General features: G+C 45.8%; 1 protein-coding gene across 1 annotated transcript in view; it reads left to right on the top strand.

Moving 5' to 3' along the window:
• The window catches only part of USO1 (USO1 vesicle transport factor), a 36,176-nt gene extending 19,879 nt beyond the window's left edge, over positions 1–16,297 (top strand). The window contains exons 12-27 of the mRNA XM_009886750.1: positions 24–58; positions 850–938; positions 1,660–1,814; positions 2,058–2,269; positions 6,695–6,805; positions 7,445–7,563; positions 7,948–8,129; positions 9,052–9,173; positions 10,184–10,322; positions 11,065–11,228; positions 11,809–11,898; positions 12,678–12,758; positions 13,775–13,780; positions 14,249–14,347; positions 14,822–15,037; positions 16,220–16,297. Of these exons, the coding sequence (XP_009885052.1) occupies positions 24–58; positions 850–938; positions 1,660–1,814; positions 2,058–2,269; positions 6,695–6,805; positions 7,445–7,563; positions 7,948–8,129; positions 9,052–9,173; positions 10,184–10,322; positions 11,065–11,228; positions 11,809–11,898; positions 12,678–12,758; positions 13,775–13,780; positions 14,249–14,347; positions 14,822–15,037; positions 16,220–16,297 (1,898 nt within the window). The remainder of the gene's footprint in view (positions 1–23; positions 59–849; positions 939–1,659; positions 1,815–2,057; positions 2,270–6,694; positions 6,806–7,444; positions 7,564–7,947; positions 8,130–9,051; positions 9,174–10,183; positions 10,323–11,064; positions 11,229–11,808; positions 11,899–12,677; positions 12,759–13,774; positions 13,781–14,248; positions 14,348–14,821; positions 15,038–16,219) is intronic.
• Positions 16,298–22,744: the final 6,447 nt, after the last annotated feature.

Raw genomic sequence — 22,744 nt, forward strand, 5'->3', positions numbered from 1 at the left:
CCAGCCGTCATTCCTGTTCCCGCTGGCAACGGTAGTTCCTGCTGTTATTCTGACAGAAGTAAGTGGGAGCGAATAGCTGTAGGGATGGGGGCATCTGAAGGGGTGAAAGCAGGAGACTCCAGGGATAACCGCCTGCTGCAGGGACAAACTGGAACTAGAGTATTTGCTAAGCAAGTATTGCAGATGCCAGAGATGTTGGCTTCCGGTGTGGGCAACGTAAATGCAAGGTCGGCTTTTACATTATATTCTGCAACCAGGAAGTATTGGGATGTGCTTATTTTTTTCTGTTGGATTTTGGCATATCCCAGAGTGGATGAATCAATTCACGCTTTTCCTGGGTTTGGGGGTGGGGTTTTTGTTGTTGTCTTCTGAGAGAGTCCAGGGTTCTGACTCAGCAGGTTGCCCATGATGAGGGATTTCGAGCTTCTAGAAAGCCCTGTCAGCAGTGTAGGCGAAGGTGGTTTTTTGCTTGATAAAATGAGGTGCTTAGATTGAGTGTAGACCGGTTCCTTCGGTGCTGCCTCCATTGCGATGCTTTTACCTCTTCAAAGAAATGGAAAGATAAAACCTTTTACGTTCCCAGTATGACCGGCTGTCATGGCTAAACGGACCCAATGTAGGAAATGAAGTTGGAGGTAACTGAATACGATAGTCTGTCCCTTAACCTTCACAGCTGGTAGTTTGGATTTCATTTGAAATGGTTTTATTGAATAAATCTCTGTGCTGAGACTCGGTGTGTGTTGTTCCACACCGAGCTGTCAGGGTAATCTTGAATAATTTAGAGTGACCTAGGTAGCAGATCATGGCTCACATTTAACTAACCAATTTTTTTCTCTGCCCTTTCCGTAGACCATTAATACTGTATCAGAGGTCATTCGAGGATGCCAGATGAATCAAGACTACTTTGCCTCTGTAAATGCACCTTCTAATCCACCAAGGTAGAGGAAGAAAAGAGTTCAACTGTGTTAAGTAATAATGTATTGGGATGGGCAATGGCAGTCTAATCCAAAGGACTGCTTAAATTCGGAGTTTGGAATTACGATACAGAAGAACAGCTTCAAGTTCACGTTGGGTGTGTTAGATGGAGCGTGAAGGTGTGAGCTGTGTTTCCACAGAGCTGAGGCCTAGATGCGATGGTTTTTTGTTATGTGGTACCCAAAAAGTGTAAGAGCAATAGTTTCGCAACTCCTAGATGAGCATGAGCTGCCACTGTCAGCTGGAGGACAGTCTACAAAGGGATTTCGAGGCTAGGAAAGCAGGCCGTGAACTGGTATTTACTCAGACTGGGGAGCGGCGAGTATTAGCGAAATGACATCTTCATGTCAGCGTTTGAACGTGAGGGTAGAAAAAGAGCATTCTGCATTACCAGTGGCTAGTGGCCTTAGGAGGCATCTTCTACAGTATTACTGCAGCGCGCAGGGAGCAGCAGGGAGACGAAAATACTGCACAAAACACTACCTCATTGCAGTCACGCATAATGAATCGACTGGTTTGTGTTTTAACTGATGGGTATTAAAGGTTTGACTCAAATGCTTGAAATGGTAATGGAGGGAATAGGCAAAAGCCTCTTGGCTTACCCAGAGAATACTCTCCAAATTGTCTGGGGTTGTCTTCATTTACAACTTTGTCCTAATGGTTTTTCTCTCTGTTTCCAAACAGGCCCGCAATTGTGGTACTCCTAATGTCCATGGTAAACGAACGGCAGCCTTTTGTGCTGCGCTGTGCTGTTCTCTATTGTTTCCAGTGCTTTTTATACAAAAACCAAAAAGGACAAGGCGAAATCGTTTCAACGCTTCTGCCATCGACCATTGACGGTATGCAAAGCTAATGTCTCTGCGGGGAGCTGTGACCTTGCACAGTTGTTCAAGGCATCACCTGATGTCTCCTGCTAAATTATCTACCTGCTGTTAAGTGCCTGATCTGATGAAGATGATTTGGCTTGCGACGCCTCTAAAACTTCATTTTACTGGGTTTTAACTGTATGTTGACGTTTGACATGTTTGGCGGGTTTTGTGGCTTGTTTTAATCTGTCTTGTACCTCTCTGCCTTTCTGGTAGCTACAGGTAACTCTGTCTCCGCTGGCCAGCTGCTCTGCGGGGGTCTCTTTTCCACGGACTCTCTCTCCAACTGGTGTGCCGCTGTGGCCCTGGCCCACGCCTTACAGGAAAACGCCACTCTGAAAGAACAGCTCCTGCGAGTCCAGCTGGCCACCAGCATCGGCAACCCGCCCGTGTCGCTGCTGCAGCAGTGCACCAACATCCTCTCGCAGGTACGCACCCGCTGCCCCTGCTGCGGGGAAATCTCTGGGTATCCGCGAGGAATGCTGCCCCTGCGCAGGCGCATCGCAGCAGCGTGTGAGGGATAGCTTACTGGGAAGGAGGATTCGAGCTCCTTTGCAGACCATTTTTAAGCTTTGCTTAAAGCACTCTATGCTTCAGGGGGAGCAAAAAAGCAGCAAATGTTGCTTTTGGATCAGGGATTGCTGCTTGATGTTGTCTGCTCTCAGAAGGCAGAGGGCCCTAAAGCATCTAGACCGTAAACTTGCCGTAAAAGACAAGGCAGACTGGCGGGATCCCCAGTCACCTGTCCTTGCTGAAGAAGTGCCTGGTTAGTGTTTAACCTCTAACTGCTGACTTGAACCATGCCAGGTGCTCGTGGACTGGTGGTTTTTGGTTTTGCTAGTCAAAGCTGAAAGCTTTTTTTGACCTTGTTGAACGTTTAAAGCCCTGGCTTTGCAAATGACAAGCGAGTGAACTTCACCTCCTAGCCCACGTGTCCCTGTGACGTTCCCTTCCGTTACACATACTTCTTCCCCACGTGGTCGTAATAACAAGGAGGTAGTTAACTCTGGCAGCAATAGACTTTCCTGCACTTAGAAGTAATGGCAGAGCGCTGGGATTTTTAATTTGTTCTTGTGAGTTACTTTGCTTTAGCTGAAAATCCTATTTAGCCCTGTCCCAGCATTTTTGCCTAAGCTAAATTAGAGTCGGTAGACCTGCCAGTGGCTCTTGAGCCTTAAGCGATACAAGGGGACTCAGACTCTGGGGGGATGTTTCTGACGTGTTCCACTTCAAGGTTCTCAAGTAATATGTGTGTAACTTGCAGGGTGATAAGATCGACAGACGGGTATGTATTTTTGGGCACAGCTTCGGCATTTTCTTGCCGAAAGCAGGCCTTTTCCTCTTGTCTTGGGTTTTGCTGGGGAGGTTTCCTTTAACTGCTTTTTGATGTGTTTCCACTGACAGCTTTGCGTTTGGGTTTGGGGTTTTCCCTGGCCTAACAAGCTCGCTCTGTGTCTCCAGGGGTTTCTCTGGGGGTGCTCCACAAAACTATATGGGAAAAAGATCTTGGGGAGCACGGGTGCTTTCTTTCCAGTGGGGCAGACTCATTCGCCATCTGTTCACCCAACACATGTGCTTTCTTGTAAGAAAAGTTACAGCTGTTGGAAATGATGCTCCATGCTCAGACTGGCCTGTAGCAAACAGCTGCTACAATCTGAAGTGGGAACATGCTGCAGATTTCCCGATGGCTGAAAGAAACACCGTTGAACCCGCCTTCCGAACGCTTTGTACCTTCTCCTTAGCAGCAGAAGCTTTACCCTTGGAGCTACTAGTTGTGAATAGCGGCGATTTCATCACTAGCAAATGATCCCTGAACGCAGTTGTTTGACTTTCAGGCTGTGTTACTTAAAGCACTGCGTAGTTGGTCATCAGCAGCAGAAAAAACAGTTCTGAAGTATCACTGCTGTGGAACTCTCTGCTTTACTTACCACATTTAGCACAGTTGTCCTGAGGGGTGGGGTTGTATTGTTACCAGCCCTGACCTGTAGAGCAGCAGCCACGGAGAGCTGTCATCTATCACAGTAGGCGTTAGCGTGGGACATCTAGAAAATAGCCGCATGCTGTCCCTTTCAGAGAGGGCGTTTTGGCCTGTGTGGCAATCCTTAGGTGGAAAATGTTGATCTGTCCTCAGAATAGCATGCAGTGCCTCAGAATTAACGTGGCTTGCGACTGCTTCCAGCTGATAAGGTGTGCTGTAAATGCCAGGTCACACAGGCAAAAGTAACTGTTCTGGACTAGTTAAGGGACACTTCTACCAGTGTTCTCTTACGAAGCAGGAGGTGTGCCAACGTGCTTTGGGACACGACTGCCAGTAACAGTGGTTATTCCCAGTGCGCATGAACTGGCTAATTGTGTTGGGACAGTAAGAGCCAGTATTTATAATATAAGAGAGGGGAAAAAGGTTTCTAGTGTTGCTTGTTGTGTTTGAAGCAAACATTCCTTTTTGTTCAGTTTGGGGAGAATTGACTCGATCTTTTGACAAATAGTGAACTGGCATGACTGTCTTTGCGCAAGTAACTAGGGGTTATAGTCATTCCGTCAGTAGTTATTCAGTCTGAATTTCAAACTTCATTGGACTGATTCTGGTCATTCCAAATAGCTCTGGTCTACCCCAGAAGGGTGAAAGCAGAGTGTGCGGGTGGTTACCGAGGGATTAAATGTCTCTTAACTCTGTGAGATAGCCGGGAGGAAGCACGTCACCTGGCTGAAGGCTTCGGCTGAAGGCTTCAGCAGAGCAAGAAGGGCCTGTGTGGTCAGCAGGTTCTTCAGCTAACCTGGCCGACAGGACAGCACTTGTGTAGTTTACTACACCAGTGTGGTGTGGTAGATGATGTTCTCTATGAGCTTTTAAGACCTATGATTTGTCACTTTGTGTCTTACTTCACGCTTCACCTGAAGACTGGAGCATGAACACAGTTCTTAGCCTGACCTAGCGGGTAACAAAAAGTGGCGGGACAGCTCTTTGGGCATCTGTCTTGCCTTTGTGGGTAAACTCGCTACACACTAGTGAGTATCTCTTAATCATGTGTTGCCATTAGACTGCCTTGGAAATAAAGGTCACCTCGTAAGCAGAGATGGGAAGTGTTGTGTTGCATGCAAGTCATGAACTAATTGCCACGTGCAAGGTGGGCAGGGGAAATGCACAATGATGACAGGGAAAGCGAAATGAGTGGGGCGAGAGTAGAGTTTGGTGGAGAGTAGGCAACTCGCAGTGAGGTCTAAATGAGTGAAACCTGTTGTGGCATTTAGGTAGAAGGGTGGCAGCAAGGAAGATAACCTGTGTGTTAATATGACAGCACGACAGGGTCACGACAGTGCAGATGAGCCTATAGCAAGGAGCGCACAGTGACTGCTAGCCGGGCATGTAGTACTCACCGTGAAACACAACAGGCAGGTGCTGCGCAGTTGGTGGTGATGGCTGTGGTCTCTGCTGTTCTGACGCGCTTCACTTGGGTCTCTGGAAGTAACAGCGATAATAAAGATGAAAAAGGGCCAGATACTTCCTTCCTAGTATTAGGGATGGCTGCCACAGTCTCGGTATCTGTAATCTGTGTTCTCCTCCTTTATGGGGATTGTTTTGTCTTAGTGACGCGGATAGACTGCAGCAAATCACAGCACCTCAGAAGGAAGTCCTCGAAGGCAGACACTTCAGAGCTTGGTACTTTCTTCCAGAGCTGCTGGACTCAGTTCCTGTCTGCCTCGTGGTCTGCAGTGGCAGTTGGGTAGCTGAGAGCCTGCTACGTCTGTAGGCAGAGCTTCTTGCCGGGTTGCTGGTCCCTGGCTGTTTCAGTGGCAAACTGGAACTGGCTTATTCAAAGACCTTGGGGGGATTTTGTGTGGTTTTTTTAATCCTTTGCTGAAATGAAAAGCAACGCTGCCTGCAGCTCTAAAGCACAGGGGTTATCAGAGGCAAGGATGGAAGTTCAGTGTCGCCAGCGCAGTTAACTCTCCAGCACAGACTCTGTTGTTGATGAATACTTCTTTCTTGCCACTGTCTTGATCCCTCAGAGCACTCATTCCAGTGTATTTTCTTGACCCTTTTTGAAGATATGTCAGCAGTTCTATATGCCTCATCTCGCCTTTGAGACTTGACTTGAGCTTCCAGTTACTCTACCAAATTTATTAGGTGATTGTATGAAGTTTAATTTTCCACGCAGGGAACACTTTTCCTGGTTGCCTACTGAATGTTGACTGTCAGAAGAGATGTATGCCTGTCTTAACGCTGCTGTGCCCATAATATCTGCAGCAAAGACAAGAGAGACAGAATTGAGAAGTCAATTTGCAGATGAAAACTAATTTTCCCTAGTTAATAAAAACAAATACTGGAGTCAGGATTCCTCTTGCTGGCATAACGCGCGCTTTGTCTGAACCAAAAACCACTCCGGTATTATTTTCTAAGTAAAGCAAGAGAATATTAGGAACACGTGGCAATTTTTAGTCAGCAGGGGAAGTATTCGTGATGCACCTCTTTTTTGAGGGAACCCTTACCTGACATAATTTATACAGGGTTTGTATGTATGTTCCTTCATGTTTCCCTAGTATTAATTGTAAATGCAGAACTAATTTGTTATGATTTTTATATTGGTGCTAATTTGCATTGAGTCTTAGTTCACATCTGTGTTGCTTGTTGTTTTGCTCTGACAACAGTTAAGTATGAATGGTTTAATACGTGTTTCATCAAAGCACTAGAGCTGTGTTCAGCATAACTAACAAATGGGTACCTTGGATGACATGACTGCTCGTTTTTAAAATGACGAGGTGGAAGTGGATGACTTCTGAATCAACACAGCTTTCCTTGTTATTTTAGTCCTCTGCTGTGGGAAGATAATGATGTGGGTTTTGATTCTTTTCAGGGCAGCAAAGTACAGACCAGGGTCGGACTACTGATGTTGCTTTGCACTTGGCTAAGCAACTGCTCGATTGCTGTCACCCACTTCCTTCACAATCCAGCCAATATACCTTTTGTATCCTTGACCTGCTCGCAGAGTGGAAGCGCTTGCCTGGAAGTTCCCTGGATTATTCATGTTCGAGTTAAATCTTTATCCAGATGGGTTTGCAGGGATACTGCATGATGTAAAAGAAAACGCACTGGGGCAAGAGATACCAGCAGCTCTTGGGGACAGTGCTCCGTGTATGCTGACCTGTCTGTGAGACGCGCATGTGAACTGAAGTACAGTGGAACGTTACGTCATTCCACCAGCAAAGAGTATTTTGATGGTGACAAGCCCTTGGATATTTTTAGCATGACTTATGCCTATACCCAAAAGGTAGGACAAATGCTTCCTGCCTCTGTTGAAGCTTACTTCAACAAACCTGACTAAAATACGTAAGGCTGAACTGTCACCTTGTCTAAACCGGAAGCCCGTTTTGGAACAACTAAATCTCTGGTTGAGCAGACAGTTACTGAGAAAAGTTTCAGGGAAACTGCTGATGACCCAAATCCTTCAAATCGGGAGCTAGCTTTGCGAGCGTTTCATCAGGTACTTTGCCTGCTTCCTAATTGAGCTTGGGTTTACATGGGAAAATAACTTCAATGGGAATTTATACAGGAATAAGCTTTGTGTTTATGAAAATATCTCAAATAACCTTAACAAGAGCTCTAGCTCACAGGGCAGATAGCTGAAAACCTTGGAGAAGAGGAGCAGCTCGTCCAAGGCCTGTGTGCACTTCTGCTTGGCATTTCCATCTACTACAATGACAATTCCCTTGAAAATTACAGGAAGTAAGTATGATCAAGAAAGAGGACGGGAAGGAAAGCTTCTGTGAATGGCAGGTGGTGGTTTAAGAGGCTTTTAACGGAGGTGTTGCAGTCGGGAATATATGGTTAAACATTTCCTGTGCGTGTTTCTTACAGGATGCAAAACCACTGATGCACCTCTAGCGAGGCAAAGCAGTGTTGGGCTTAGGTTCTCCTAGCGGCTGAGCTGCTGGGCTGAGAACACGTGTCAGTGGCAACTAAAAAACCGCATCTTAGATGCAAAGCATCTGGTGGGCTTAAGATTTGAGTCAGATAATCGGGGTTGTAACTGCAAAAACCACCTCGAGAGAAGGATGGGTTCATTTCTTTTCAAGTGTTGCACTGCGATTGATCTGTGTTGTATTTTAGAGAGAAGCTGAAACAGCTGATTGAGAAGAGGATTGGCAGGGAGAACTTCATTGAGAAGCTGGGCTTCATTAGCAAGCATGAACTTTATTCCCGAGCTGCTCAGAAACCGCAGCCCAGTTTTTCTAGCCCGGACCACATGATGTTTGATCATGAATTTACCAAGCTTGTAAAGGAATTGGAAGGTGAGATGCGATGCTCATTTCTTTAGTTTTTGTGAAGTGATGACCAAACTACCAAATGCGGTGAATGCAACCCTCTTAGCTGGAAATAATCACGCACCTAAGCTCGCAGTTCAAATATTTAGTAAAGATATTCCTAGTACGAGCCCCTAATCAGGGCTTGTACTAACTGGATAACTTTATATTATTAAATGAAATGATTCTTAATTCATGCTGTGACTTACTGCCCTGCAGCCAAAAGGCGCGTTTACCTGTGCTCACATAGAGACTCAAGTAGTGAGCACATACCGTGGTCATAGCAGCTTGATTTGTGGACGTACACAGTCTTGATATTTGCTGTTTCTAAGTGATTCATCACGAAAAATTATGCATGCTGAATTTGCCAGCCAGTTAGAAAATTATAGAAAGGATAGAAAATCACTGTTTAGTCCCTATTACAGAAGAGATGGTGTCGTTGTAACCCTGAACATCTGAGTAATGTCCTGTGTATTAATATTGCCCACCTTAATCAGTGTAGAGACGGAAAAAACCTTGAAGCATTAACAGTAAAGATGGTTCTGCCCAATCACGTTTTCATCTGTGTGTTGCCCTTGGAGTCCCAGGTCTTTTGCTCATTTGCACAACAGCTTGAGCAAGAACTGTAGTGGAGACATAGTGCAAGGAAAGCCTTTTCTGATAGGAAGGACTCGGAACACCCATTTGCTTTTCTGAAACTCTGTAAAGCGTTAAGTGTGCAGACCTTGCTGCAGAAAGCTTGCTGTCTCCTATTTTCTTAAACCTGCTTGTCACAATTGCGTTTTCTTGGAAAGCGGGGGTTTAGTTTCTAATGCCATGAACACAGTTGAAGTCGGTGAGGCTGTGAGACTGTTTTGAGGATAAAAAAAGTGTGAAGTGGGCTTTAGTTGACAGAAACTGTTTTTGACAGGTGTCATAAGTAAAGCTATTTACAAGTCCAGCGAGGAAGATAAAAAGGAGGAGGAGGTCAAGAAGACATTGGAACAGCATGACAACATTGTGACTCACTACAAAAAAGTCATTAGAGAGCAGGTAAGATGGGGCTCCACTGTACCAGTGTCTCCAGAATTTGTTTGTTCTGGCTTTCGGAGGCACCGCAGTGCAGTTTGGTGCCCAGTGTTCGAAAACGAGTAACAAGGAATCTAGCAATGCAGAAACCCTTCTAAAAACACCTTAGCCAAGTTCTCAATCAATGGAAATGCCAGTGTTAAGAATACTGGTTAAGTTGAATTCTTTTCCTGTGGTACACCTGCACTTCCCTGTGTCTGAGTGTTAATTTTTGACTAACTGGAGAACTTGCAGCCCTTCGAAAGAAATGCAGTTCTTAGTTCTGTGCTCTTACCTTTGAAAAGATGGCAGATGGAATGTGGCTGAATGAAGAAATGAAGTTGGTCAGTGAAGTCTGGATATATTTGCTGTGGTTAGAGACTAGTTTTTTCTTCCAATGGTAATTCACTTGTTTGGCTGCCACAGCTGAGATTGAGAAGTAGAGGAGCAAAGCTAATGACGGTAAACAGCTAATGGGGAACTGATGCAGATGTCCTAAGTTCAAGGATTTGGAATGGACACAGAATAGAGGGGCATATGTGGAATTAAGGGGCACCTTTCAACTGCCAGAGAGTGCATTGAATGCATGATGACTGCAATTACCATGGCTTCTTTAGAGACTATTGAAGTGGACCAAATGTGTGCAGGCTTCAGTGTGATGGGGAAAAAAATGAAAACCATCAGATTTCATAGAGTGCCTTTTCCTGTCTCCTGCTGTCCCTGTTGTGGGGATGCTGGAGGTCTCCTCCAAAAGATTCAGAAGGCATTGGTGCGGTGTGACAGGCTGCTGCGGTCTGCCCAGGCAGTTTTCCTAGGAATAGCTACCTAGGTTTGCGAGAGGCTTTTTTGCTCATGGCACAGGTAGCACACACAGTGTCCCTAACCAGTGGTGTGTAATGCTGGACTTAAGGTTTGTCTGTCTTTATTTGCCTTCCTGACAGTATTGTATCGGAAAGTTTTATTACTCCAAGTGCCTTTTCCTTTACCTCTTACAGGACCAGGAGCTTGAAGAATTAAAACAACGAATTAACACTTTAACATCTCAAAACGAACAGCTCCAAGCAACAGTTACGCAGCAAGTGTCGCAGATCCAACAGCATAAGGACCAATATAATCTCCTTAAAGTACAGCTAGGTAGGCTGCGGAAAGAGTAATGAAAAATAACCTTGCTAGCGCAAAGATCTTGTGTGATTTATGGCAAGCTACAGAGCAGCTCCAGCAGACAGCCTTCTGTCACTTCAGGTGTGCTGTTGTATGTTCTGCAGCATATGAAACCTTCCAGTAGAGAGAAAACACACTTTTTTTGACTTGATGTTGACCATTGCAAACTATTTCAAGCATCAGGTTTTTCTTCAGTATCTGAAAATAGTAGGTTTTGCTTTAAGTGCCTTTAAACTTAAAAAATAAAGCGGCGTGAGAACTGAAAGCACAGCCCGAAAACGGGACTGAGGTATAATTTATTCTTGCGCTCTGCCGAAGTCTTGGGTCTCTTGAAATAATAGTACTGTTTTGTGCCAGACCCGTTTGAGCACTTGAGCTGGGCCTGTATGCCACGTGGGGCTGCTCACGGGGAAAGCGAGCACTGGAAAGCGACTGCTGTAGAGCAGAGAGCTCACTTAGAGAGACACATAGAAATACTGCGATTAGCAATAGCTCTTGACCTGATCCTGGTACTGCTTTAGTTCCCCACGATGAAAAGAAAGCCCTTCCTTGCCACCCTAGCTGCTTCCCTGCAGGCGTGCCTGGCGAGGGTGGGAACTGCAGCCATAAATGCTGAAAATGTAAACGGGCGACAAATGCTTTAATTGGGGTGTTTGAATCTAACTTGAAGAGATTGTTGTTGTTTGTGACCTTTGTTATAAACTCCATCTTCTAGGAAAGGACACTCAGCATCATAATTCCCACAGTGATACGTTTCAGATGAATGGCATTCAGATGGAAGAAGTGAGCAAACTGAAAGAGGAGCTGGAAGAATGGAAAAGCAAGCATGAACTGCTGCAAGGGCAGCTAAGAGAAAAGGAGTCTGTGATAGAAAAACTGGTAGGCACTGTCTCAGCACAACTTAATGCAACTTCCAATTCAGTTTTCGAATGTGATTTCTCTTAAGCTGTGTAAGTCCTCATGGGGATGGCAATCAAGCAATCATAACTGATTGCATGCTGATAATAGGAAACGTGGTGGGAGGTGGCTTGAGCGGAGCCTTTTCTGCTTCGTGCTGTTCCCGAGAGCAGTTTGTGCAGCTGACCTGCTGTACTGTAGAGTCAACGCAGGAAAATAGAGTAGGTGTCTCTGAGGAGCTTAGTGGGGGTAATATCTGAGACACATTTATAGTCGCCTGCGTTCGGTGGTCTGCAGGTCAAAATGCAGGATGATATGTGCTTCTATTTTTGGTGTGTCTTTTGCATTTGAATTGCTGAAAGATGCTTTTGCATCCACCGTCGAGACCATCTAGCTGTTGCCGTGTAGTCCGAGAGCTTTAAGACGTGCATTTCTTACCCTGTTTGCACCTTCTGCGCTGGGAACTTTGATCATACGAGCACACCATTTGCTTTGTGTTTTGCCAAGATGACTATATTTAGTTTGGCTACTTCTATGGCTGTTTTTACTGTTGCTGTTACAGAAGTCTTCGCACTTGGAAGTGGGAACAACAGAGCAGTCTTCACAGACCAGCAAACCTGGTGGCTTGGAGCACACGAACGAACTACAGAAGGTGAACTTGTGGTATTTGAGCAGAGCTGTGGTGAACAGTGGTAGCTCGGCATGGGACGGGAGCTTTGTCAAACTTCAGGGAGGAGCATTTATTCCTGAGCACGTTGATGTTTTTAATGGTGTACCTTGATGTGATGATGGTACTCATCTTGGAGCATCAACATAGCGCATCCAAAAATGAATCGGTGGTTTTCGCTAAGCAGGCTTGAGCCAGCAGAATGCGCTTCAGCTGGCTCTTCAGACTTGCAAAATCTATCTGTGTTTCCATTGCAAAACTTGTCGTTGAACGTTGATATGAAAGCTTCCAGGTATTAGACTCATAGCGTAGAGGAAGTGTTTAAATATCTGCAGATTCAGTAATTTAAGGTAGCTGTTGCTCAAAAAATACTTTGCAGAGTTTCTCTGATTAGAAAAGAGTAATTCTTGGACTAGTAAGTCAGAATGCACCAAGACTGGAAATGTGTAGAGAATGCTAATGGGAGTGCTAGTGGTGTGAAACACCTTTTGAGCACAGCTGAGGCTGGGAGAGGTGCCTTGGGTGGGCATTCCACCGAAAAGAGTTGCGAAGAGCAGGGTGGGAAATGGTGCATGTTGCTGGCTGGCTTTGTCTCCCAGAGAAATGGTTGCTGTCCTCTCCTTGCGACACACACACGCAGCTTTCCTCCCGTGTATGCTAACGCAAAGCAGTTAGTCTGGTAGCATTTAAATTAAGAAAAATGTTATGTGAACCTTGCTTTGTTGAATTAACTTAAAACTATGTTTTGTCTTTGTTTCCCAAAGGAATTAGAAATGCTCAGGACTCAGATACAACTACAGTCCGCAGAAATCTCTAAGCTTCAGATTGAGAATCAAAAGCTACAAGTAATGGCACCAGTTTTTTATTTTCACTTTGGGACTAAATCTTTAAGACTTTGCATTTCTGCTGATGCTGTCTGTAGCTATTGTCCTAAACCAGGCTTTTTTAAAGAACACACATCAGCAAGTGATTCCAGCAGTGTTTTAAATGAAGTAATGTGTTACCAAGTCTGGTGAAGTTAGTGCTCTTTGAGGCCATCCATCCGTGGTATTTTTAAACAAAGGAATACTATTTAATCATTGCTCTAAGCTTACACTCTAATCGAAGGAAATAATCTCTTGTGAGACAAAAATAGATTGTATCATGTGCATTACAGGGATTGTTACTATTAGAAACAGTTGAGGATAGTAATTTGAAAGTTGCTGTACAGTTGAATGGCAAATGGTAGGTGCATCTGTGCAGACCTCCAAATCCTTCACAGCTTTTTTTTAGGTGTGCATTGAAAAGATAAGCCAGTAAAGCCTTACAGAATAGCTAAACAAACACAATCGTGTCCTCAAAACTAGTTAATGGCATTAGAAGGTGAGCATTGAGCTCCACAGCAAAGCTAACAGATAAAGCTGCGGGAGCAATTGAAATGACCGTGTGTGACGCTCGGTGCTCAGGCAGAGGAAGGTAGCTCTGCGTGCCCTGCTCGACGACTCGGCTGTGATGCGGGCAGGGTGGCTGGTCGGTGGTAGCTGGGCTCGCTTAAACTCTTGCTTCGGGCTGGTTTGTTCTGACTTGAGCACCAAGTTCTATTTTCAGTATTGCAAGAAAGAGGACTTGCGTGGGGAAAATACCAAGTGTTTCACGTGCAGATGATCTGAAAGAGGAAGGATTTAACGCTTCCAGTGTTCAGAGTCTCAGCTGCTCTGACATGAGATGCCGTTGCACATGTCGGCCGTGTGTGCTGTGAGGCAAAGGCTCGCTGAGAGCTCCCTGCTGCCGCCAGTTGTCAGCGCACCCCACTGCCATCCTCCAGACTTGCCTGCCTTTGCCCTTGGCTTCCATGGGCCAGAAGCAATTATCTTGAGTTCAGGCCACCGTGCAGTTCTAGCTGAAAGACAGCTGCCACGTTTGGGAAATAATAACCTTGGTGGGGCTGGCTGACACTGAACTACTGCTGTTTATAGTCGTCACATACAGATTTGGATATTTAGATGAATTAAAACAACATCTTCAGCACTTAAGAATCCTCTGAGTGAAGGCGGATGGCCTGTAATAGACGGGGTCTGCCTAGAAAAAAAACAGTCTCTTTTGAGTGCAACTTGTATGAAATGAGGGTTGCTGCTTGTGTTCTCCTGTTTGTGTGCACACGCATGTGTGTTCATGGAGCCCCTAGGAAGCACAGATCTGTTTCCTGATGCCTTGCAGCGCAGGATGGATATAGCTGCCACACCTTAGCTATGCCGTAAGAGGAAAATAAGTTTTTAATTTCTACACCTTAATGTCTTAGATGCTGTCTCTGTATATGAAGCATTCAGTGCTTTGATGCTGAATTTCTTGTCCACAGAATACCAGTGCAGATGCTGTGTCAGGAGACAGTGGTGCAACAGCAGCAAACAACTCTGAACTGGAGGGACAGCTTGAGCAAGAAATAAAAGAATTGAAGGTTGGTAGTCGGTGAACACCAAACCAACTCGCTTAAAACGCAGCCTTCAGGTAGGAGGAGTTGTACAATAGGAAAGGCGTGGGGTGGAAGTGGTTTGTTTCCTCAGCATCTGAAGTGTTTCAGGCTACGCAGGGTACGCTGGGTGCACCTCCTCCTTTGGTTTCTCACTTGGGGAACGTGGGCCTTGTCTGCCTTCAGAGAGTTGGTAGGGACAGTCTAGGGCAGAGCTTTACTCTGACACAGACAATCCAGTTTGGGCGGGAGGAAGGCGGCAGCTGTTAAGACTTCTACCCACCTTACTCGTGCTTGGTCGTAAGGGGAGCTTGGCTAAGTAGCGTGTGGGACCAGGGCCACAGGGCACTGGGGCGGTTGGGGCTGTACCAGGGAGCGTGTGGAATGTGGTTGTAGGAAACAAGGCTTCAGCTCTCACTCTGCTTAGGGTGTAACGTGGTGTGTGGTTTTTCCTGTGGCCAGAGTGAAGTCAAAGCCCTTTCTGAGGAAAAAGAATCACTAAAACAGCACCTGGACTCCTCCAGCAGTACAGTTGCTATATTGCAAGATGAGAAAAGTAAACTTCAGCAAGAAGTTGCAGAATCAAAGAAAGAACAGGACGATCTCCTGGTGCTTTTGGCTGACCAGGATCAGAAACTATCTGCGCTGAAGATCAAATTGAAGGATCTCGGTGTACCGGTAAGCAAAAAAAAAAAAAATGGGTTGCACGCGTACTCAGGCCTGAGCAGTCCGGGTATGGCAATACTTAAGCCACTAAGTCTGGCGAGGCGTCCTTCTATAAAGAGAGGGCTGTTGAAGGTACCCGAGTAGCTTCCTGAACTTATACGGGCAGCCAGCGATAAAAGGTGACGGCTGTCTCTCGAAAGCAGTGTTCAGCTTAGGGCTGTTGAGAGGTACCTGCCAAACTGCTGTGAGGGAAGCTGCTTGTCCGATGTGTGTCTGGAGCGGTACCTGCCCACGTGCCTGGTCTTGCTGCACCTTACCCTGGCTGCCAACCGGAAAGCAGATGATGGCTGCGTTGTAGTCCTAAGGGATCATTCCACAGATAGCACAAGTGATAACTGGAAAGCTTCAGACTGCTGCTGAAGCAGCACTGCGAACTGTGCGGGCAGTTTCTGGGAGCCTCGTCTTCCGGGCCGTTTCTTTTAAGAGTCCGTGTGAGTGTAAGGTGGACATAAAGAGCTTTTGTGCTGCACTTACTGTGGGCGAACACCAGGCTAGGGCACGGGTTTCCTATTGGGAGACAACTGTTCTGTCCTTTATGCAACCCTTCTTAAAGGAAGGATTAACAATGAATAGTCGTCTGGTTTAGCTTCAGCTGCAGGAATAGGGTTTTCAAGAGTCTGCGTTGGGCAGAGGCATTATTTGTACTGGAAAGTACTGGTAGCAATCGTAGATCCTGTAAGTGTAGCCAAGGAATCTGAGTCTGTTGACTTCTAAAAAACCTAGGTAGGGAGAAAGTACCCTAGAAGGCACAAGCAGCTTCACTTGTGGCACTGCAAAGCACTGGATAGAAGTGTTTTCCTCCTCAGCGTCTTTGAAGAAAGCGGGTTTTGGTTCAGGCGACTGTATGGCAAAGGGAAGCGCACGTGGAGTTCCTTATGCGAACGTAGAGGGCAGAGCTGGCGGTGCTGACGGGAGACTGCTCTTCCCAGCGCTCAGCCAGCCTTAGCAGAGAAGTTAAAAACTCGATGACATGACCAGATGACAGTGGCTTTTATTAAGCGCTAATTGATACAGCTGGATAACTTTAGGTTGGTTTTAAGCTTCTTTCCAGTCCCTCAGCCTTTGTCTTGCCTTAGAACGGTTGGACCAGAGTAAGGGATGTTACTGCTCACAACAGATCCTTCTGCGTTTCAGGTTGAAGATGAAGACGATATTGAATCTGGAGATCAAGGGGATGAAGATGAGGATGGGGATGAAGAGGAGCAAGACTAGAATGCTTTTGTGTGTTACCATGGAAACTAGATTGCATTGTTATTGGGGGAAAAAATCTATTATTGGCATACAAAGCAAAACGTGCTTATGAGCAGCAGATGGGAAAATGGCAACCGTGGGACTAGTTCTAAGTTACTGAAGTGTTTGAAACCCCTTCATACTAGGTAAAGCAAACAAAAATCACTGTTTAAGTTCTACATGAGTATCCCAAATTGTACTTGTTTAGAAGTTGCTTTAGACACCGTTTAAAGCATGGGGATGACAATGTTGCTGCCGCAGTTCATTGTCATTGGCAAGTTCTGTGCATTTGTCTATGGTTTTAACCTTCTGGAACTCTTAACGTAATTAAATACAGAAGTATTTGGTTTAACACCTGTCAAATGGAATCTTTGCCCCTGCCTTCAGCATGGAGCTTCAGTGTAATTCATGGCTTCCTTTAAGAGCAGTGGCGAGGTGGAAGGGTTGGGGCGGCTGCGGTGTGCGGTGGCCGCTTGGCCGGCCTCGTGGGCTGGTTCTCTGGGTGCGAATGGACCTCCACAGCGTCGAGTGCCTTGTCACCTGCTACGGCTGCGTTCGGAACCTCCCGCGGGGAAACGCAACACTACGCTAATACGGTGGAAGAGGTTTCATGGAAACCTGCGTGGGAAAGGTAGCGTTTTTAAGAAGAATCTCTGTGGAGAACACAAACCAATACACTCTTCCTGAAGATCTGATGTGCTACCGAGTCAGCATAAAAAAAAAAGAAAAAAAAACTTGTTGACTACTTCAGTAAGCAAATGATAACTACTATGATTTATATAACTTATTGGCTCTTGACAAGTGAATAAAAGATAAGATTTTAAAAGGAAAAACTGAATACAGTAAATGCATTGATTTCATTGTTGGGTAATAAAAATAGATATGTCTACTTAGTACTCATTCATTTAATTCTTTTGTCCTGTTATAATAAAATATATTTTAATACACATGTAAAATTGTCAAAAGCCAGTCTAGGGTGGCAGATGAAAGTAATAATATACTGTGTACTGGGTGCTGCTTCAGTTCCTGCATTTTTCAACAACACAGATTTCAGTAGCTGCTTAATTTAGAGCTTTTTCTTTTTAAAATAGAATCAGTCCTTAATCAAATGATAATTGGAGGAAGACCAGCAAAGAAAGACTTTTTTTGAAGTCACTTCATATACCGAGTGTGATGAAATTGTTGGAAGGAGTAGTTTAAGCTCTACTCATACATTTCATCCTGGTGCAGATTTTTTTCTGAATTAAGGGGAAAAGAGCAAGGAAGAAGAAGTGGTAGAAGAGGAGCTGAAAGATACTCTATGACTGTGGAGGACTAACTTCCATACACCAAAAGCCTGGTTCTTCTCTTCCGTGTGACTTGCTCTCTGCTGAAAATGGCACGTGGGCAAGGAGCAGTGAGCAGGCAGCTCCCAGCTGCTGCCTCTCCAGCTTCACTTTTTCTATGCAAAATCCAAGAATGAGGGTGGAAACGTGGACCCCAGAAAGCTATTTCAGATGGCTTTACCATATTTCCTTATACAGCAGGAGTTGCAGATAGATTTCTTGACAAGAGTACTTTCATTGTGAGGCAGTGCCTTTTTTTTTAAAGTTATGAGATGCACAAAGTACATGAAGTGAAAAAAACAGTGCGGAAGGGCTGGAGTCCTCCTGCTGCTTGTTCAGTCATGTGAACAAGTTCTCGAAGCGCTCATCACATGTGTTGCATGAATTCAGCTCAATTTAGGGTTTTAGACAAGTCTCTGTTCCTAGTATGACTTTTTGTTGTCAAGCATAAGAAAAAAGATACCTCGTGGCCACTGTTTATCGGAAGGCGGTACAGCAGCAGCAGTGACAGTTCACAGGTCTTGATTTATTTTTTTTTCAGTGCTAAGTGGGGCGGTGAAGGCTATTTCCCCTGCAAAAGGTTTTCTGGAGCTCTTGTGTCGAACTGGTTTGAGTGATAAATGGCTTTTAAAGTTAGCAGGGGCAATAACGATAAAAAGTAGTGTACCTTAATGCTCAAGCTGTTTATGTAGGGACAGTACCAAGTAGGTGAAATGGTATGCTACCATCTTCATGCCCAGATACTACCGTCACAGGATGGGATTATGGCAAATAACTGAAGAATTTACGTACCCATCTCCCGCTTTGGGCATAGATGTAGGCTGATATTTATTATGCCTTGAAAATTCTGTTAGTGGCTCGGGTTCTCTTTCAGGCACAATGCAACTGGATTCTTAAAGCTCGGTGCCTGTGATCTCTTAAACCTGAATTTAAATCTGGACTTTATGGTATGGGTTTTATTCAATGATCTAGATCATTTTAGTGGTCAGGTCCTCTAACGCTCACTCTACGTTAGACTTTTCTAAATTGAGTTTTGTCATCATGATGACTTCTGTAAGCTAAAAACTAAACTACTGAGCGGTGGAAACCATGTGTGCCTTTTAGATAGTTCTGGTCTCATTTACTGCTGTATTCGCTTGCTACCATCTGCTGTCTCTCCTCACCAGAGACAAGGCCTATTAACTATTCCCATGGGACTTTATTCCAGTGTGGGTGAAACAACCAATTAGATTAGTGGGTAATCAGACTGGGGACGGAACTGTCCTGCTACTTTCAATGTCTTTTACATAAATGGTGTCGATAAGAATCGCAGAGAGATTTTTACTCCAACCTAGAGCCTAACTTGCAGGTTCCTAGAGGTTGCTAAGAGGTGCTTTGCAACCATGTACCCAGGGCTACAACTGGGCTTGCTAGGCAAGTAACTGTACCCGTGGGCCACTATGAATTGCACTTCGATAGTGGAAAGGAAGGGCATGCTCGCTTTTTCAGGAGTTTAAATTTGCACTGAGTGATTCAGTCACCTGAAGAAATGGGAACTCCTTTCCGCATGACTTGGGAAGTTTTAAAAAAATTTTCAAAAAGTTTTTAAAAAAGCCTTTTTTAGGTGGCAATGGAGAAGGAGTGGTGTCAGGAAGCCTCATGACTTTGACGTGTACGGAGAGCCTGGAAAGCTGAGGTCGGCTGTAGAGCTGGACCAGCAGGGCAGCCTGCTCTTCCCTCCCCCTGTCCCGCTACGTGATCTGTGACCCTGCACACTCTTTGTCTGTTGTACGCACCTTTTACATTGCCCTCGATGTTTTTACTTTATTGTCTTCAGGGTGCCTTTCTGCGAGGTCTCTAAAAATGCTGTGGGCAGAAATAAACAGGTATTTATGTACGTTGTTCTTCATGCCTTAGGAGGCAAGCCTACCTCTCGACTGTACAGGGAAGGGGAACAGAGAAAGGAAGACATGGGAAAATAAACAAACCTTTTCCTTCCACTGATGAGATGAAATCACCTGAAAAATAAGCACAAACACCGACTCAGTATGGGAAAGCACAAGGCATGTGATTGATGGTCTGGCCTGATCTTGATCAGGAGCTGTTCATCTGGCAACCTTACCTGGACATCAGTGCCGCTCCCCAAAGATGGTATGCCGCAACATTTTTTTGTTGCCGTTCTCTGCTGTGTTATGCTTGGGAAGTTCTTCCTTTTGGATGCAACTTCAAAATGTTTGAAATTGCAAAAAATGAAGGAAGAGATAACTAGGTGGGGTAGGAAGTTCAGGAGACAGACAAACTGGTTACAAACAGGTTTTAAAGAAGCCTGTTCAAAGCGTTTTTCCCAATTAGAAAACCTGTTTTGTTGATTATTTTATTGCACCATCCTAGTGCTGTATCTCCCTGCTGGTAGTAGACGCGTCTGGATTGTAACTGTATTACTGTCAAATGGGTGGCCTTTGCCCAGAAGGTATTCACGTGGCTGTGCATTCTTGGCTGTGTCACGAAAAATAGATTTATTCTTGATTCTGTGGAATCTCTTCGTGCCCCATCACGATTGGGACATCATGAATGCAGGGTGTTTTTCCTCACTCTGCACAGTGTTTGGATCCTTTCCACATCGTGTCTTTGTGAAAGCAAGCAACAGATGATAGCGAGGAGGTAAACCCATCACAGATTGCTAGCTTGCTTGTTGCACATACTGACATCAATACAGATAAACGGGCCAAGAGGTGCTGAGCTGCAGAGAGGACCAGGAGTGAAGAGCAGAAGCAAGTAATTCGGATTATGTATGCCAGCAGCAGAACACCGTGACCCACCTGGAGTCCAGAGCTGGTCCTTACGTGCCATGTCCAGACCAGGCAGTGGGGGCCCCTTCATATACACCCATTCAGTGTAAGGGCTTCCAGGAAAGTTCCAGTACTCTCTGGTCTGAACATGGGAAGTCTTTGTAATAATTGCTTGGAGACGACTGCTACACCATTGTCTGGATCAGTTCTTTGCAGAGTACAGACTTCAGGGAAGCAAAAGCAGCCTCACCTGTGTTTCGCAGCCGCTGCCTGCTGCTGGTCTTCTGCAAGGCTGAAATTTGCCAAACCTCTTCATCTGTGTAAAGTTCTTCCTAGAAAATAAAATCAAAACAAAGTGTTCAGCAGCGCATACAGCCTCCGGTGATCTTTTTTTTGGTAAACGCTTATTAGAAGGAATGTCTCCCTTTCTTTAAATTATAGGAATAAGGCAAAGTTTGAATGGGGAGAGATTGGAGACTGACTGAGGGGGGAAACTGGTTGCCCAGCAATGAAATCCCCGGCCTGTGCAGCGCTCGGGTGAGGCAGGTGTGGGTGTCCATGGGACACAGCTGCTCACCAGTGCCCTTCGGTCAGCTGTCCATGCGGGCGGTGTGAGTGGGATTTAATGCTGGCAAACCTGACACCTCTTGGGAGGGGTCGGGTGCCCTCGTGCCACCTGCAGCGTCGTTCTCCCTCCTGTCACAAGGATTTTTAACCATTCCGCACTCCCCTGGCACCTTGCTTGCAGAACCAATCCATCCCATGAGCAAGGTTTGCCATTGTCCCACGGGGTGGTTCCTCCCGCAGCCCCCAAGAGACACTGGAGGAGAACCAGGACCTTCTCTCCTGTTCCTGAGTGCCTAAGTGCTCGCCAAACAGCATCTCCACTTGAAATAAATAGCTGACTGGGTCACCACAGCCTCGTGCATTCATGAGCAAAAGCACAGCAAAGGGACAACTGCCATCAAACGAGCAAAGTCCCTGTGGTTGGCCGAGTTGTGCACTTTTCTTTTGTAGCACAACTCGGTTGTGAAAACAGAAGTGAAACACGCTTTTCATTTGCTCGCTACACCTCTCAATTGCTATTTAAGGTGGGACTCTGTCACACGACTTATTCCTCTCTGTGTTACACCATTTGGCACATTTCTAAACCACACCTCCCACCTGCACGGTGGTCTGTATGAAACAGCCTCGGCAGTGACCCTTGGCAGAAACGGCTGTTGGGAAGTGACACCTCCAGCTCGAGTCCCCACCAGGTGAGATGCTGTAGCTCGCCTGGCACACCAGTCCAACTGAATTTGTTTTTCAAAAACCACAGGCCCTCTCTGTGGAGGCAAGCGGTGAATCTATGTCACTAGATAGGTAGTTGCGGCACTTACAAAATGGTCTCTGCTAATTTTATAGCCCCGTTGCGAAGGCTGTAGGTACATATCTGTACATATCTGAGTACATATCTGACTCCTTTGCTCCATGAAGCAGGTGCAGAACGTGACATTTATTTGGAATGACATTTCAGAAACAAGAAATGGGTCTGGACAAGCCTGTGATCACTTCCTACCACTTATATAAGAAACCAATAACTTTATAACACCGTTCTTGACCAAGGTCATCCTACTGGGAGCAAACTATGATGCAACGGACTCGGATCCTGAGGCTAATGTGAAGGTCAGGCCAAGGCTGAAAGTACCATTGGCGTGTAGCGTTGCACCTTGAAGCTGAGAATTTCACTGCTGGGCAAAGAGGGCTCAGTCAGTGGTCATTACCGGCTGCTCGCAGGCAGCACGTGTTTCACTAGAAGCAGTGTAATAAATCACAGGGCGGAGAACCTGCTTGATTGGAAAGAGATACCGGTGCCAGTCAAGAAGAGCTGTTGCTCTTCAGGCTGGCGTGTTTCCAGACGGGAAGATCCTTGAGAAAGCACGTGCTCAGGGGTTAGTGTTACAGAGGGGTCTCGGACCGATCGCATGAGAGCAAGCCACGATGAGCTCAGCATCAAGAAAACCGAATTAGCCCCGATGGCGGGTGAGACCGGAGGCGCAGGACAGCTGAGAGTCCCCCCAGCCATGTCAGCAGACGCAGCCGTTGCAGCCAGATCGGTATCGCCTTGCTGACCCGGGGTGATGAGGCTACGTGACAGACCGGGTGAGAGAGGTGCTTCCCAGCTCACAGGGCTGACACCGAGCACACAGGTCACAGAATGAGGCCCACGCTACAGGAAGGAACCGTTTCTGACTCTTCTCTTGCTGCATCTCCATTTAGGCAAGGGAAGAACAGCCTGGCTTTTAGGCAAGTCCCTGGCTGGGCCTGAAAGTGTCACCAAGAAAATCAGCTCTGCA

The sequence above is a fragment of the Charadrius vociferus genome, unplaced genomic scaffold, assembly GCF_000708025.1.
Source record: "Charadrius vociferus isolate BGI_N301 unplaced genomic scaffold, ASM70802v2 scaffold516, whole genome shotgun sequence".
Classification (NCBI taxonomy): domain Eukaryota; kingdom Metazoa; phylum Chordata; class Aves; order Charadriiformes; family Charadriidae; genus Charadrius; species Charadrius vociferus.